Source organism: Danio aesculapii, chromosome 20, assembly GCF_903798145.1.
Source record: "Danio aesculapii chromosome 20, fDanAes4.1, whole genome shotgun sequence".
NCBI lineage: Eukaryota > Metazoa > Chordata > Actinopteri > Cypriniformes > Danionidae > Danio > Danio aesculapii.
The window spans coordinates 46,304,014-46,322,782 of record NC_079454.1 but is presented as its reverse complement, the minus strand read 5'-3'; the positions used below and the strand labels follow the sequence as shown (position 1 = coordinate 46,322,782).

The 18,769-nt window shown below is 34.9% G+C and overlaps 1 protein-coding gene across 2 annotated transcripts; it reads left to right on the top strand.

The window, feature by feature from the left end:
- Nucleotides 1-4,101: 4,101 nt before the first annotated feature.
- On the top strand, nucleotides 4,102-18,081 carry napbb (N-ethylmaleimide-sensitive factor attachment protein, beta b). 2 transcript variants are annotated; one of them, XM_056481580.1, is made up of 11 exons: nucleotides 4,102-4,282; nucleotides 5,786-5,865; nucleotides 6,975-7,091; nucleotides 8,590-8,636; nucleotides 9,417-9,494; nucleotides 12,425-12,480; nucleotides 12,615-12,699; nucleotides 13,948-14,052; nucleotides 14,136-14,204; nucleotides 16,594-16,644; nucleotides 17,138-18,081. In XM_056481580.1, the coding sequence occupies exons 1-11, from the start codon at nucleotides 4,185-4,187 to the stop codon at nucleotides 17,237-17,239; spliced, it is 888 nt and encodes a 295-aa protein (XP_056337555.1). In that variant the 5' UTR covers nucleotides 4,102-4,184; the 3' UTR covers nucleotides 17,240-18,081. The 2 variants fall into 2 exon arrangements, with proteins under 2 accessions (XP_056337555.1, XP_056337557.1); XM_056481582.1 differs by lacking the exons at nucleotides 4,102-4,282; nucleotides 8,590-8,636 and having other exon boundaries at nucleotides 5,792-5,865.
- Nucleotides 18,082-18,769: the final 688 nt, after the last annotated feature.

Below are 18,769 nucleotides of genomic sequence, written 5' to 3'. Positions count from 1 at the left end.
GTGGCAGTAGTGTATGTGTGTGCATGTGAGAGTGTATGGGTGTTTCCCAGTACTGGGTTGCAGCTGAAAGGGAGCTGTGTAAAAAATACGCTGGATAAGTTGCGGTTCATTCCGCTGTGGCAGCCGAAGGAAAATGAATTTATTAATGATTGTGTGTGTGTGTGTGTGTGTGTGTGTGTGTGTGTGTGTGTGTGTGTGTGTGTGTGTGTGTGAGTGAGAGAGAGAGAGAGAGAGAGAGAGAGTGTTAGTAAGTTTGTGTCTCCGTCTGCATGTATGTGTATGTTTGTGACTGAGGAAGTGTGAATGAGGTTGTGTGTGTGTGAGAGAGAGTAAAATAGTGAGTGTGTGTGCAGATGTGTCTGTATATATTTGTGTGTGTGTGTGTGTGTGTAATGTGAATTTATATATTTGTCTATGACCATACATCCAAAGCATGAGGGGGTCAGCATTAAATATTATTATGAGCACACAATTAAGCTTTCATTAGCAGTTTTATGAGCACACAATTAAGCTTTCATTAGCAGTTTTATGAGCACACAATTAAGCTTTCATTAGCAGATGAGGTAAGTGAATAAATGAAAAAAAAAAACTTTTTAGGTTGGAGCTATGAAACTTTAACAGAGGATGCTAAACGTTGGAGTAAGTAGACTTCATTCAAGTGCACTTTAAATGTGTGATGTTAAATTGCTCTTTTATCTCTTACAGGTAAGCTGCTGATAGATGTGTAGTGTCATGCGTTTGACTGCATTAATATTTGAACACTGTGCTCGGCCCCTTCCTGTTTATTTTTCCACCTTAAATATAAAAGCAGCCAAGGAAAAGCACCAGCAGATCTGCTCATGTTCACTCTAAAGCAGGGGTCGGGAACCTTTTTTCAACAGAGCCATTTCTGATTTTTATTTTTTAGCAAATGCATTATTTAAAGAGCCATTTGGATGTATGTATATCTCAAAATGCCTCTTTAAAGATGCATTTACTACTGTATCACTGCTATAAATATACAGGTTTAAACTAAATTTAATTTATGTCGGTGCACAGCTCAAAAATAAACAAATATGAAGCATCACATGTTGAGCAAGTCCATGAATGAAGAAAGACCGTCCTTTTATTGTTAACAGTTCTTATTAATTTTGCTGTAAAAAATTACAATAAAGAGGAAATTGTAATTGTATTTTCAATAGGAAAGTGACGGTTATAATATTTTATACAGTAAAATATTATTGAAGGGGGACAGCTGGAGAGCCATAGGTTCCCTACCACTGCTCTAAAGGCTGTGTCAAATCACCGATTTGAAACTTTATTGTGATGAAGTCGGATTTCTGTCTTAAAATCCACCCCAGAAAGAATCAACCTTTATCCTTTTTCTCATTACTTTATATGAGTATTTGAATCAGTATTAAGTTTTTGAAATGATTTTGACTGATGAAAGTTGATAACAATTGTCCTCTTGTGGGGCGATTTGTTTTGCAGCGTAATAGATTTACAGTATGTATCACACCACACACACGTAAGATAAACATCACACTACATTAATCGTACTAAAAACAACAGCTTCCCATTCAAATTCAGCAAATCTAGCTGTGTGTAGTGTACTTATTTGTTTTGAAATTGTGACCTGTAATTGTTTTCCACATATAAAGCAAGCATGAAAAGAAAGGAAACGACTCGCCTTTTTCCTGAAATGAAGTTCATGTAAATAGAGGAAAGGTGTGACGCTTTATTTTCGGCATGTTACACATTAAAATGTTTTTTTCACTGTTTTTTTTTATTTATTTATTTTTTCTCCTTTGGTCACAATGTCTGGATTTTCACACTTGATTATGTACACTTACCGGCCACTTTATTAGGTACACCTTACTAGTACCGTGTTGGACCCCTCTTGCCTTCAGAACTGGCTTAATCCTTCATGGCATAGATTCAGCAAGGTGCTGGAGATATTCCTCTGAGATTTTGGTCCATATTAACATGATAGCATCACGCAGTTGCTGCAGATTTGTTGGCTGCACATCCAAGATGCGTTCCTGTTCCACCACATCCCAAAGGTGCTCTATTGGATCTGGTGGCTGTGGAGGCCATTTGAGTACATAAAGGGATGAACGTGGTAAGCAACAATACTCAGGTAGGCTGTGGCGCTAACACGATGCTCAATTAGTACTAATTAGCCCAAAGTGTGCCAAGAAAAAATCCCCCACACCATTACACCACCACCAGCAGCCTGAACCGTTGCTATAAGGCAGGATGGATCCATGCTTTAATGTTAATGACAAAGTCTGACCATCCGAATCTCGCAGCAGAAATCGAGACTCATCAGATCAGGCAACATTTTTCCAATCTTCTATTTTCAAGTTTTGGTGAGCGTGTGTGAATTGTAGCCTCAGTTTCCTGTTCTTAGCTGACAGGAGTGTCACCCGGTGTGGTCTTCGGCTGCTGTAGCGTGTCCACCTCAAGATTTGACGTGTTGTGTGTTCAGAGATGCTCTTCTGCAGACCTTGATTGTAACAAGTGGTAAATTAAGTTACTGTTGCATTTCTATCAGCTCAAACCAGTCTGGCCATTCTCCTCTGACCTCTGGCATCAACAAGGCATTTGTGCCCACAGAACCGCTGCTCACTGGATACTTTCACTTTTTCGGACCATTCTCTGTAAACCCTAGACATGGTTGTGTTCGTGAAAATCCCAGTAGATCATTCGTTTCTGAAATACTCAGACCAGCCCATCTGGTACCAACAACCATGCTACGTTCAAAGTCACTTAAATCACCTTACTCCCTCATTCTGATGCTCGGTTTGAACTGCAGCAGATCGTCTTGACCATGTCTACATGCCTAAATGCATTGAGTTGCTGCCCTGTGATTGGCTGATTAGAAATTTGCGTTAATGAACAGTTGCACAGTTGTACCTAATAAAGTGGCCGGTGAGTATATGTTGTTCCATTTATAAATGCTACTAGAATGTTCTTTGTACTTTCATCTGGTTTCCTCTTTTAAAAAAATAATCAGGGATGCACCATTATGGATTTTCTGGACAACAGCTTTGAACAATAACTATCTAAATTTACAAAAATATATAATTTTGTAGACGTTTTTATCCAAACAAACTTACACATGAGAACAATCATAGTAATCAAAGAACAAAAATATGCAAATCATTTGACAATTGCAATGTGAACATGGCATGTTTAAACCACTAGTTGAGCAGCTATGGGAACAAATATCCCATTTTATCCCCTCTATATACCCATTTTCTTTGGATGTTTTATTATATTACATTTAGTTTATTGAGTTATATCATCTATAATCCAGTGTTAATGATTCTTTCCTTGAATACTGTAGTGAACTAGATATTTAATGCCATCTAGTGCTCAGTAATATTTCCTCATTATATTCTCCATATTACTCCTGATCTCAGAAATCAATACTGTGGTGAAAGCATGTTAAAAGTTTACCATGTGTTTCCTTACATACATTAACCTAAACCACAAATCTGTTAGAACTAAAAAAAAACACACACACACACTAAAGACTAAAATGACTACAAAATGCGTTAAAGGCGTAGCTCACCCCCCCCCCCCCCCCCCCCCCCAAAAAAAAAATCACAATTCTGTCATTTACTCCTTTCCTCATTTCAAACATTGTTGAAAATGTTTATTAAAACATGACAGAAAATGTTTTGAAAAGTGTTGTAAACCCGTAACTATTGACTGCCATAGTAGGAAAAACAAATGGTAGTCAATGGTTACCTGTTTTAAGCTTTCTTCTAAATATATTTTACGTTTAACAGAAGAAGAAAAGAATCTGACAAAAAGTTTAGAGTAACTAGTGAGTAAATTTTCATTGTTTGATTAACTATCTCTTTAAGTAAGAAATATGTTGTCAATATAACTTTACCTTATAAAATTTATGACAGAATTAAGTAGGTATTAGTCAATTTAACGATTGGGATATTACGCAACGCGCTTTTCAGCATGTGCGTGGGAGTTGTAGTTCAGATTTTCACTAAGTCCTTCGTTTCAAGACGGTCACAGGACTACATATCCCAAAATGCCTCGCTCGAGCGTCCCGTACGCCCACGGTTAATAAACGCAACGACAGTAATCCCCCGCTGCCATAGTGACAGAGCGAGAGAAGCGAGCGGAGAAATCATAATATAATTTACCATTTACCTATTCATTTATCCACAGAAACAATGGACAACTCCGGTAAAGAAAAGGAAGCTATTCAGCTTATGGCCGAAGCTGACAAGAAAGTAAAGTCTTCCGGCTCTTTTTTAGGAGGAATGTTTGGGTAAGATTAAATGGATGCTTCCGTTCTTGTTTATCCGATCTGTATCCGCTAGCCTGTAACAATATTGTTAATATAATCATGCTGTCGAGCTTTGGCTTTAGGTTTACCAGTTAAAACTGATTATATAACAGCATAAAAGCTACAAATATATTGTAATTATATTGTACAGGAGACCAAAGCTGTGACAGGCCGCTTTGCGCATCAATCGATAGAAAACAGGCTTGTTTATTAAAATAAATAGCAGATTATTTTTTAGATTCATGTCTTGCATGATTGTAGTGATGTAAATTGACCAGTTGTTTCATGTGGTTTGATGATTTGGCTCGTGAATGAAGTGTTTTGTGTTTTGCGCATTAGTGGCGCAGTGCCTGCGGTATTTACATTCATTTCCTGCTTTTTTATGTCAGAATAAAACTAGTTACAAAATAGGAAACTAATATATAATCATGCTCGAACACAGTATCATGCTACTGCCACCATGTTCAGTAAACAATTTGACATTGCATCCGAGTGGTCAAATTTATATACTCAGACAAATGAATATTACATTTTGATAATCATATTAATACACAATAAAACCAGCACCAATTAAAAAATGTATATCTAACTGATTTGCCACTGTCATTCAAACCAGATTAACCAGGTTTTAATCTCATTCATTCATTTTCCTTCAGCTTAGTCCCTTTATTCATCAAGGGTCGCCACAGCGGAATGACCCGGCAATTTATCCAGCATATGTTTTACCTTCCAGCTGCAACCTAGTACTGGGAAACACCCATGCACACTCATTTACACACATACACTGCGGCCAATTTAGTTTATTCAGTTCACCTATAGTGCATGTCTTTGGACTGTGGGGGAAACCGGAGCACCCGAAGGAAACCCACGCCAACACAGGGAGAACATGCAAACTCCACACAGAAATGCCAACTGGCCCAGCTGGGACTCCAACCAGTGACCTTCCTGCCGTGAGGCAACAGTGCTAACCACTGAGCCACTGTGTCTCTCGTTTTTAAATCTCCAATAATAAAATGCAGTATAATCACTTATTATTTGATGTAGTTTAATAGGTTCACAAGCATTATTTGAAATATTACAGTGTGCACCTTGAATTTATCTGTAGTTTATGTAGTAAATGTCGTGTTTTAGTACACTTAGGCTCACACTTTTAAGAGTCCAGTGTCTACAGCGAAATAGCAGTGAGATTCCATACAGATGCTTTAAACATTTAAGGACATGTTTGGTTATTTTTAGTAAATAAGCTCTGACCTAGTATGTTGTGAAATGGATTTAATTCAAATGGGTTTGATTAATATGATATGAACTGACCCAATTGAAAATTCCCACCAGAACAAAAGTTTTCTAGGCCTTTCTGTTTATTACAAGCCATGCATTTCACCTAATACCTAAATAATAACATGTATACTTATAAAGCTTGTGGTTTTTAGCATTAAAGTAATAATATTGAGAAAATTCAAAGCTGAATATTTTGACTTCTTTCAGAGGAAATCACAAAGTGGAAGAGGCTTGTGAGATGTACGCCAGAGCGGCCAACATGTTCAAAATGGCCAAAAACTGGAGTGGTATGTGCCTTTTTTTAACACCTTAACAAGGATTGTTGTATTATATAATGTTTAAAGGGGCAGTTCACCAACAATGCAAATTTGTTGTTAATTTACACCCACTCAAACTATTGAGATGTAAGTGATGTTTTTTTTTTTTCAGTAAGACATTGAAGAAGATTTCTAGCTGAAAAAGTTATTCGTAACTCATACATATTTTTTTTAACAAGCAGCAGCAAAAAATAAAGCACAATTTCAAACATTTTGATTTCTACATCATCTGAAATCTGAATAAATAATCTTTCCATTGATGGTAAACATTTTTGGCTGAGATCCAGCTCTTTGGAAATCTGCAATTTGAGGGCTCCAAAAATCTAAATATTATAAAAATCGTCTTTAAAGTCGTCCATATTAGGTTCTGCCTTTCAATAATTAATAATTACGTTTTTAGATATTTACGGTAGGACATTTACAAAATGTCTTTATGGAACATTATATTTACTTAATAGTCAAATGATTTTCGGCATATTAAAAAAAACTAAAATTTTGACGATGTATGTTGATATTTCCTACAAATATACCCATGCAACTTAAAGGGGTAGTTCCCTCAAAAAATGAAAATTTCCTCCCTCGAATGATTCCAAACCTGTTCCACTTTCCTTCTTCTGTTAAACTTAAAAGAAGATATTTAAAAAGCTGGATACCTGTAACCATTGACTTGCATAGTATTTGTATTTCTTACTATGAAAGTCAAGGTTTACAGGTTTTCAGCTTTCTTCAAAATATCTTCCTGAGCATTTATCAGAAAAAAGAAAGGCAAAGAGTTTTGGAACCACTTGAGGGAGCGTGAATAATGAGTGCATTTTCACTTTTGACTGAACTATCCTTTTAAGACTAGTTTCGTGCTCTAGGGTCGCATTCTTGTGTGAACTGTCCCTTTAAAATAGGCCATTACCCAACATACATTCAGTAGACTAAATGATCACCAATCCTCAGTCATACATTTTAATACAAATGCTGAATCATAAATATAATTAAAGTCATTAATGAATATTATTTTTTAGCTTTATTTGACAGGATGTATTATGATGTGTGTTTAAAACCGAGGATGTTTGTGTGTTGTTTTCTAGCTGCAGGCAATGCTTTCTGTCAGGCGGCCAGACTTCATATGCAGCTTCAGAATAAACACGATTCTGCCACCAGCTACGTCGATGCTGGAAACGCTTTCAAGAAAGCTGATCCACAAGGTGAAGACAAACACTATTACTCTGTGTCATAAACATCACAAAGCTGATTTATTCTGAAAGAGGAGATACTGATGATGATACCTGACTGCTTTGCATAAGCATACATTTTTTTAGCAATTGTATTTTTATATTATATTTCAAATTATATATGCATTTTATATATGTTTATATATATATATATATATATATATATATATATATATATATATATATTTTTTTTTTTTTTTTTTTTTAATTATATATAAATTTAAATTTCAACATTTATTTAAAGTTATTTCTTATTTTATTTTCAATTTTTATTTGATATCATCTTTATTTTAGCCAATATTTTGTTATTATCAGTATTATTTTAGTATGATTATAATTTTTTTTAGCAAATCTATTTTATATTTCATATCAAATATTTCTTTTATATGTATATTTATATAGAATTTTAAATAAATTAAGTAAATTAATTAAATAAATTGTACAATTTACATTTATATTTAAAATATTTCTTTTTTATTTTATTTTATATTTTTGTTCGATAATACCTACATTTTAGCCAATATTTTATGTTATTATTGGTATTATTTTAGTATGATCATAAATAAGAGTTTTTAGCAAATCTATTTTCATATTATATTGCATATTATATATTTATTTTAGATGTATATTTATATTCAAATTTTCATTTTTAAATAAATGTTAATTAAATGTTGAAATAATTTCAATTAAATGTTTAATTATTATTTATTTTATTTGATATCTTTATTTTAGCCAATATTTTATGTTATTATTAGTATTATTTTATATCACATTTTTATGATATGTTTTTTCATAGTTTCATTTCATTAAGAACAATAACTGGAACTGCTCACAACTTAACAAGCATTGTTGTATTATATAACGTTTGGAGGGACAGTTCAGCACAAATTTATTTTTGCTGTTAATTTTCTTTTCTTTTTCTTTTATGCCGTTTTCTTTTCTTTTATGTTTTTAGTTTGATGTACTTTGCTGTTAATTCATTTTTTTATGTGACAATTTGTATAATAAATATTTTTCAGAGTTTCATTTTTCATTAACAAGAGCAATAACTGAAACTGATGTCATTTTGACTCTATTTGGCATAAGAATAAATGCTGCTTTGCAAAAAAAAAATTGCTGCATTGCATCTAATATTAGTGGCATTTTCAGACAGCAAAGGTGTGAAAATTATGCCATTGCCCACTTACAATTATGTTATGCAAAAACAGTTATGCAAACAGTTTATGGGTGAAAAATGGGTTTTAATTTGTATTGATTATTGTGATTATTTAATCATCTCTTTTTATGAACTGATCCCAAACCTTTGGGTTATTAGAAGTCTATTATTATTATTATTATTATTATTATTATTATTATTATTATTATTATTATTATTATTGACTGCTTAGAATCCAATCAGTTGTTTAATTTCAATTTTATTTATCTGACTGTCTAACTCTTCCTCCTCCTTCTCTTTAATGCTTGCGATTAGAGGCTATCAAGTGCTTAAACGCAGCAATTGATATTTACACAGACATGGTAAGATTTTTTTTGTAGCTGTCAAAATCATATATTGTTGATCTGTGAACATTTTAATCAGCAATACACCCGTTACGCTCCCCCAGAGCAGTTGAACTGAACTGTAATAGGACAGTAAATCATCCAGTCTCCATTTCAATATCTGGTAGAAATTTCAGAAACGTCTCTAGATGAAGTGTCTAATGTGGAAGCAACAAATCTTGGAGATGTTAAAGTGGACCTATTATTCAGAACTCACTTTTATAAAGGGCTTAAACACAGCTGTGTGGCAGCAGTGTGTGAATATAACCAACTTCTAATAGTAAAATTGTATTCATTTTATTTATTATAATCACACTTGATTAAAAACCGTCTGTAGAAACACTTTCATTGGCATTCTCCCTTTGTACGTGTCATCAGAAGGAGTAAACCCCTCCCACTAGTGACCATCTCTGCCTCATTAGCATAGAACGTTAGTCTTGTTTTTGAATCTGCTGCTATACTGACACATAGGCATTTACAGCTCCACCCTCTTTTGAAAAGAGCTCAATCTTATTTGAATTTAAAGCGACAGTCACCAAAATGACACAATTAGGATCAAAGCGCTAAAAGAGGCAGAGTTATAAAACATTATTTGGGGCTTATTTTGAGATGAAACTTCACATACACACTCTAGGGACATCAGAGACTTACTTTACATCTTGTAAAAGGGTCCACTTTAACATAGAGCTGAAAGCTTGATAGATGCTGAATAAAATATTCCATTGATGTTCAGTTTTGTCTCCTCTATTCTGTCTTCAGGGAAGATTCACCATCGCAGCAAAGCATCACATCACAATCGCTGAGGTTTACGAGTCAGAGCTGGTGGACATCGAGAAGGTACTGACATTTTTTAATGGCCCATTTCTACTGAATGGTATGGTTCTGTACATTACAGTACACATTTAGTTCCACTGTCAACACTACCAAAATATTGAACCGTGCCATACCACTTTTTGGTATCCTTTTCTAAGAGTATCTAGCACATCAGTACGGTACCAAAGGAGTGGAGCCAGAATGAATGCTATTGGTTTACAGAAAATCGTCACTTGTGCGTGCAATAACATAATGGAACGATTACACAGGAAGTGTTATTTTTAAACACCGCTAAAACATGCCACCTTAACTCTATTCTTAATAAGTATATTTATTTATTTATTATAATAATATTTATTATAAAAATGTAATATATTTGTTTAATTTATAATAATGAGAGAGAGTGTGAGTGAATGAGTGAAGCAGCAGGAAAACAAAGTAACAGGGTGTCCACGGGGTCTTAAAGTATTAAAAGTTGATAAATCAAGGCGATTGAGGGTGCTTTCACACCTGCATTATTTAGGTCGGTTGAATCACACTAGAGTTTGTTTTCCCTCATGGTGCACTTAGTTTGGGCAGGTGTGAATGTGGCAATCGCATTCGAGTGCGCAACAAAAGCGGACCAAAAAAGCAGACCGAGACCTTCTGGAAGAGGTGGTCTCGGTACGCTTTCAAACAAACCCTGGAGCGGTTCGTTTGTGGTGAGAACATGATCCGAAATAAAACAGAACCAACCGCAAAGAGTACTGCGCATTATGGACTAATCCAGCTGCCGTAGTCTAATGCGCTGTCCCATCTTATGGGGTTTGGAGGAAAAATACTTGTTGACAGTGCTGTACCCAGAGTTTTAAACAGAGAGGGAAAAACATTACCTGATGAATCGTTGGTAGTATTTCTGGAAGATGACCATGTCGCAGTTTAGCTAAATTAATTCACGCCTCTAAAACATTGTTTTCCAGCTGCAGCTGCGCTTTATTCTCGAAATGTATAGTTTGTCTAAAGTGATGTATGTGAACTAGTATACTATGACCAGGGATACAGTCAGCCAGTGCAGCCGGTTTGTTTACTTGCGGCAGTTCCATTGGCATTTTCCCGCATGTTAATTCCGACCAATCGAAAAGCAGTTTAGGAAATACGTTCTATAACATCTGGTCAATGAGTGATGTGGATTTTGGAGATATATATATGTGTGTGTGTGTGTGTGTGTGTGTGTGTGTGTGTGCGCGCGTGTGTGCGCGTGCGTGTGCGCGTGCGCGTGTGTGTGTGTGTGTGCGTGTGTGTGCGTGTGTGTATATATACATGTATATGTATAATTTTTTACATTTTTTTAAATAATTTTTTTACTACTGCTATTTACTGTTTACTATGTTTTTTTATTATATATGTATGTCCTTTTTTTAATGTAAACTTTATAAGTGTTTTGGCAGTACATTTGTAACATTTGTCATCCCAATAAAGCGATAATTGAATTAAATTAAATTGAGAGAGATAGAGATAAAATAGATCTTTCAGTAATTTTGTCAGTACTACCAGGGCTTAAAGTATTCCGGCACCATGCCGGATCTCCGGCGTTCGGCCGTGAGAGAAAAAAATATTTATATTTTAGAGCCTGCGCATGCGGTTTAATTAGGGATGCTCAAAATAATTGATTAACTGTTAACCGAAAGGGTGCGTTTGTAACCGATTAATGATATCAGTTAAACGATTAAAAAACATTATTTTATATGTTTTTAAAGTTTGGCTGCAAGAAGTATATTTCTGGTCACAGTTTGAAACAGATGAGGTGACGTAAACCAGCGCTGAGGCTGATTGCCTGCTCCATGTAGCGGTGTCATAAATTTAAACAGGCTATTGATGATTTAGTGAACAATCAACAAACCAGCCTTTATTCCCATTTGGAAAGTTGACAGTTATTAATAGTTCTTCTACAATATCAGTTTTTAAAATAGCCTACATAATCTACAAATCAAACAAATCAAAAGATTTTCTTGATTTTTTGTATAATGATAACTAAAGTGAGGCTTTCATTTTACAGCTTATAAAACGTGTTTGCAAATTAATGCAATATCCTATGTAAACAACAAAATTGTTTTACCAAAAGTCAGCATATGAGCCTTGAGGTTCATTGTCATTTTCTTTCACACGCAGCGCGCGCACATGAACCGCGAGTGAGATGGAGTAAATAAGTCATAATCATAAGACATAATCTTTAAACTAATGACTTGTATTAAAAACATTGACAGAGGTTTTGTGAAATAAAAATAACAGCGGAGCATTAATGAAATATTTCCTGTGGAGCGATCGATTTGAGGTAGCCTGATATTTTTATTTGACTGAGGAAGAAAAAAACAGCAGACCCTCAGCCTCCTCTACTGTACCAGCTCTATCTTCTGGTCCAAATGTCTTAGAGTTTGCAGGAACCTTGCTTACAACCCAGAAAAAAATTAAAAAGAAGTGATAATGGCCTTGATTTCATTTCTAATCTTCAGTTTAGCAGTTCAGTTCTTTAGCACGTTGAGCACTTGTTATTCAAGCACGTTGAGCACTTGTTATTGTTTAAAAGAAAACACTTTATTTGACATAGTACTTTTAAATAATGGTGTAAAGCACAATCATTGAAGAGAGTGCAGTCCTCCCTCCCGCCCTCAGGATTTTTATTTACTTTAACCCCTAAGTACTACAAATATTGTAATTGTTGTTAGTAATAAATGATTATTATTAATAATAATACATTATAACTACTTTAATAATAATAATAATAATATATAATGTATATCTTTTTATCTTTTTTTTGTCACTCAATGATAAACAGAACAGTAAACTCCATTAAAGTCTTAATTTTTGTTTGGTTAATTAGTTAGTTGGTTGTAATCTTTTACATTGCTGTCGCTCAGTGCTAAACCGAACCGTAATCTGTCTCCATTTAAGCTGAATCTGTTTCTCCCTGTCCATAGGCAATTGCACATTATGAACAAGCTGCTGACTATTATAAAGGAGAGGAATCAAACAGGTAAGCCTGCATTACAGAAGACAGATAATCAAGCTTTTTTCCACTCCATGTATAACCACTTTGTCTCTAAGGTAAATTGTGGCATTTAGAATGTGAGTTTGAGCCTTGATGTGGTGTGTTTGCTTCATTCACAGCTCTGCAAACAAGTGTCTGCTGAAGGTGGCTTCATACAGCGCTCAGTTAGAGCAGTACCAGAAAGCAATAGAGATTTATGAGCAGGTAAAACATCTGTGGCAGATTCTTCCAGAGTTACTCGCTCTCCTGCAGTTGCTCAGGCTATATTTACACTACTCAACATTGCATTGTTATTTTCACATCACAGTCTACAGTGATACAAAATATAAATGCACGTGTAGAAAACGTTGCACTACATTTACACTAAATGAAGTTACTGGAACATAAAATATTTAGTTAAATTTTGGTTTGTACATACAGTTATTCAAATATTAAATTGACACTTGCCATGATGACAGTAAAAAAAGGTTTGACTAGATATTTTGTATGTATGCATGTATGCGTGTATGTATGTATGTATGTATGTATGTATGTATGTATGTATGTATGTATGTATGTATGTATGTATGTATGTATGTATATATGTAAGTGTCTTGAAAAATATCTAGTCAAATATTATTTACTGTCATCATGGCAAAGATAAAATAAATCCGTTATTAGAAATGAGTTATTAAAACTATTATGTTTAGAAATGTGTTAAAAAAATCTTCTCTTCGTTAAACAGAAATTGGGTAATAAACGGGTCTAATAATTCAGGGGGGCTAATAATTCTGACTTCAACTGTGTATATATATATATATATCTTGTTGTGTCTAATACAGTGAAACATTTTAAGTATTTGCAGTGATCTTAAATTTAACATTCCTTTATTAAATGCAATTTAATAGTTGTTTATAAAGAATATGTTATCACTTGTGTAAAAATTTGCATATAGGCTAGAATTTGGTACTTTAATATTATAACTTCTTTTTCGGTCACATGGAGATCTTTTCTGAAATGTACTGTAGATGCCAATTTGGATGATATCTAATATTGTTTATAACATATTTGTGTTAAAGGGGACTTATGCAAAAAATCCCTTTTAAAATGGATTTAAACACTGTTAAGTGGCAACAGTGTGAATTTAATAATATTAGTATTAGTAATATTAGCGACTAAGAGGCATTATGAATATGGAGCATTAAAACTATCTTCTGAGCCATAGAATTTAAAACAACAGTGACTAAAATGGCACATATTAGATCAAAGCCTAAAAGAGCGAGTTTCAAAGAGTAATAAAAGATTATTTGTGGTGTATTTTGGGCTAAACCGTCACATACACACTCTAGGGACAGTAGAGACTTATTTTACATCTTGCAAAAAGAAGCATAATAGGTCCCCTTTAAAACAAAAACTCATTAGTGTAAACATGGCCTACATCACTCAGCGCTGCCTGTCTGTGTGTGTGAACAGGTTGGAAGCAACACCATGGACAATCCCCTTCTGAAATACAGCGCCAAAGAGTATTTCTTCAAAGCCTCTTTGTGTCACTTCATCGTGGACGAGTTAAACGCAAAGGTCAGTTCTCAATCTACACATCAGGATGCAGAGATTAACATGGAGAACAAATATAGATGATTCGTGGGATTTCTCTGTTGCAGCTCGCTATTGGAAAGTACGAGGAGATGTTTCCAGCCTTCTCAGACTCAAGAGAATGCAAACTGCTGAAGGTTTGTGATAGTAGAGTGTGCTGTATAAAAGATTCAACCGAAAATAGAACACTCTTTATGCATTTTGGCTGAGTGTTTTGAACAGAAATTTAACAAAAAGTGTTTTGAACAGAACATGAACAATCATGTAACCTATAAAAACACACATTTTAGTAAATACATACTAGTAATACCCTGGTAATCACTAGATTTGGTCATGAAATGCATTCATTCATTTTCTTTTCGGCTTAGTCCTTTATCATGAAATTTGACTAATGGTTCATTTCTAAGGAACAATTGTTATTATGCCATTAATTGCCTGTTTTGGGGCCCAAACATAAATTAAAGATATGACCAAAAATGAACATATACTATAATAATAATAGTTAATATATTTGAAGCTACGCTCACCACTTTATTAGGTACACCTGTCCAACTGCTCGTTAACCTAAATTTCTAATCAGCCCATCACATGGCAGCAACTTAATGCATTTAGGCATGTAGACATGGTCAAAATGATCTGCTGCAGTTCAAACTGAGCATCAGAATGGGGAAGAAAGATGATTTAAGTGACTTTGAACGCGGCATGGTTGTTGGTGCCAGACGGGCTGGTCTGAGTATTTCAGAAACTGCTGATCTACTGGGATTTTCACGCACAACCATCTCTAGGGTTTACAGAGAATGGTCTGAAAAAGAGAAAATATCCAGTGAGCGGCAGTTCTGTGGGCGCAAATGCCTTGTTGATGCCAGAGATCAGAGAAGAATGGCCAGACTGGTTTGAGCTGATAGAAAGGCAACAGTAACTCAAATAACCACTCGTTACAACCGAGATCTGCAGAAGAGCATGTCTGAATGCACAACACAGCCAACCTTGAGGCAGATGGGCTACAGCAGCAGAAGAACACACCATGTGCCACTCCTGTCAGCTAAGAACAGGAAACTGAGGCTACAATTCGCACAGACTCACCAAAATTGGACAATAGAAGATTGGAAAAACATTGCCTGGTCTGATGAGTCTCGATTTCTGCTGTGACATTCTGATGGTAGGGTCAAAATTTGGTGTCACATGAAAGCATGGATCCATCCTGCCTTGTATCAACGGTTCAGGCTGGTGGTGTAATATGTGGGGGATACTTACTTGGCACACTTTGGGCCCATTAGTACCAATTGAGCACTGTGCCTACCTGAGTATTGTTGCTGACCATGTCCATCCCTTTATGACCACAGTGTACCCATCTTCTGATGGCTATTTCCAGCAGGATAACATGCCATGTCATAAAGTGCGAATTATCTCAGACTTGATTCTTGAACATGAAAATGAGTTCACAGTACTGAAATGGCCTCTGCAGTCACCAGGACTCAATCCAATAGAGCACTTTTGGGATATGGTGGAACGTGAGATTCGCATCATGGATGTGCAGCCAACAAATCTGCAGCAACTGTGTGACGCTATGAGTGTATATGTGCTTTTTTGTAATTGTAATTATTGAAAATGAATATGTAACCTGCCATTTTTGCATTTTTTATAAATTTATGTTGAATATATCTGCATGTATGACAAATAATTTTTATGTCTGTGAAATCCAAAGATTCCTGGTGATGGGTTGCAGCTGGAAGGGCATCCGCTGCGTAAAACATATGCTGGATAAGTTGGTGGTTCATTCCATTGTGGCCACCCCTGATGAATTAAGGGACTAAGCTGAAAAGAAAATTAATTAATGAATGAAATCCAAAGATGAACTTTTATTTTCAAATGTTTCATTTCTCTATGGTGGCTTTGTCATGCTTTTTAGTTATAAAAGAATTGTCACAGATTAATGAGATCAATTGATTCTTTTGTAAGTTGTCATACAAATAAAATGAAACAAAGCAGGACCTAAATACACTGAAAAAAATGTTTTGTCTTGTTTTAGTCCAAATATCTAAAAATTAAGTCAAGAAGCATTTTCTAGATTAGTAAAAAAAGTGTTTTCAGAAATAAGTCATGAAAAATAAGTGAGGTTGTTTTATCTTAAAACCAGTAAAATAATTAGCCAGTGGGGTTAATCATGATCTAGTTTTCGGTTTGAAATAATACTCTTTTGACAAATGATTTGACTTGTTTTAAGGAAAACTCACTTAATTTTAAGAAACATATTTCTGAAAACAAATCAATATTTTTTTACTAGTCTAGAAAATGCTTCTTGATTTAAGACTTTAGATATTTGGGCTCGAAACAAGACAAAAGCTCTAGTTTTTTTTGCAGTGAAGGTGTATGTCTCCCCTTGTGGCTAAAAAAGAAATTGCGGCAATCGTTTGATTTAAATAATCACAATTAAACAGTTATTCAATAATCACAATAGACCATAACTACTGCTTGACTTTCATTAATGTTAAATGGTCTGTATTTATAAGAGATTTGTCCTTACAGAAACTTCTAGAGGCCCACGAGGAACAAAATGCAGAGGCTTTCACAGAAGCGGTAAGATGTCACCCTCTTTCCCTTGTATGCTTAAGCTCAGCGTGAAATGGAAGTTATGTTATAATTAGCCCCCCTGAATTATTAGCCCTCCTGTATATTTTTTTGGTCTCCAATTTCTGTTTAACGGAAAGATTTTTTTCATCACATTTGTAAATATAATAGTTTTAATAACTAATTTCTTTTATCTTTGCCATGATGACAGCATGTATACATTGTATCATTGTACAATGATTTGCCTAATTACCCTAACTTGCCTAATTAAGCATTTAATTGTCACTTTAAGCTGAATACTAGTATGTTGAAAAATATCTAGTCAAATATTATGTGCTGTCATCATGGCAAAGGTAAAATAAGTCAGTTATTAGAAATGAGTTATTAAAACTGTTATGTTTAGAAATGTGTTGGAAAAAAAATCTCTGTTAAACCGAAATTGGGGAAAAAAATAAAGAGGGGTGCTAATAATTCTGTATACTCTATATATTTGATCATTCAGGTGAAGGAGTTTGACTCTATCTCCCGCTTGGATCAGTGGCTCACCACCATGCTTCTTCGGATCAAGAAGACCATTCAGGGCGACGAGGGCGACCTAAAATGAACTGGACGGTGGGGAAACCCACTGCATGGCGCCCTCCTTCCCCACTTCCATTTCACATCTCTTCTGTGCAATGGCCAAGTCCAGGTTTCCCAAAAACAGTATGTCAAAACGCATTGCTGCAACATTTCTAGAGAATATACTTCTAAGCCTGTACTGTTACATTGATATCCAGTTATATAATATAGCACATATCAAACATTTAGCACTCCAGTTCAAAAAGATCTGCTCCGGTTTCCCGGGGTATTTCTGGAAACGCGGGTTCAAGGGAAAGTCAATGGGGATTTGAGATGTTCCTCGTGTTTCTTTCGCAACAGCCGCCGAATTGGGATGTGCTAGAGCTGCATGAATTGTACAGATGTAATTATAAGTCAGTGCAGCAGGATTTTCTTTTTGTGTTACTATTATTATTGTTATTATTATTATTATTATTAAAATTTAGACAGTCATTAATTTTATTTGAACAGTTTTTGTCGTCTGATTGTCTAAACGGCATGCAGGCCTCAAAATGCAGATGTCATCCATGTTTAATTTAATCAGTGTAGAAGTTCTTATTTAAGCTCACCACTGGTAGTTTTGAAAGTAGGATTGAAATCCATCCTAACATGCCCTAAATGTGTCAAACATCATAGAAATAATGCAGTTTTTCTTCAATGACATTTTGATTTTGGGCTGTAATTTATTTCATTTAATAACACATCATTATATTGTGAATTATTAATTTTATGACTTGTCAAGAAAATATTATTAGTCTAATAATAGTATCATTTAAAATACAAAGGTATTATTAGTCTAATCATATTATATTAGTCTGAAAATTTATTTATTTTTATTTTCAAATTGTCTTAAAGGGACAGGTCACCCCAAAATGAAGAAAGTTGTTCATTTACCCTCAGGTTACAGATGTTAGTGACTTTTTATTCTTCAGTAGAACAACACCAACAGAAGGATTCTGGCTGAAACTGGTCCTTGGTGATGCATAAATTACACCACTCACGTGTAAATAGACATGTGTACATTTTGAGTTTACTCGCTTCACTCTAACACCAAATTCGCTTCATTCGTGCGTAAAATTCACTTCACAACAGATGAGGATTCGCGTCATGGGCAGGGTTTCTATCTACCCGGTGACTCTAGCTTCATTGCCAGATGACTAACATGGATTTTATTGAGAGATTAGTTGTGCTATATGTGCTTTAGGAAGGCTGAAAAACGGCGTAGATTCATTCGGCGCCGTGTCTAAGTCCACTAGGTTGTGATTTCAGAGTTGCACCCAGCTCTGTGAGTTCATTAACTCCTCCAGAAACTAAACCTGGATGATGAAAGCTTTCAGCTGTGCTTCCGACTGAGCCGAGCTCAGTTTGATGAGCTAGTCTCCGGTGTCACCAGGACGATTTCTCTTCGGGACACCAACAACAGGCACTACGTCATAATTACGCCCATATTAGAGCAAAGTAATGAGAAGAGTAACGCATTACTTTAAAAAAAAAAAAAGTAGTTCTATTTTAGTTACTTTTTTGAAAATGTTACTTT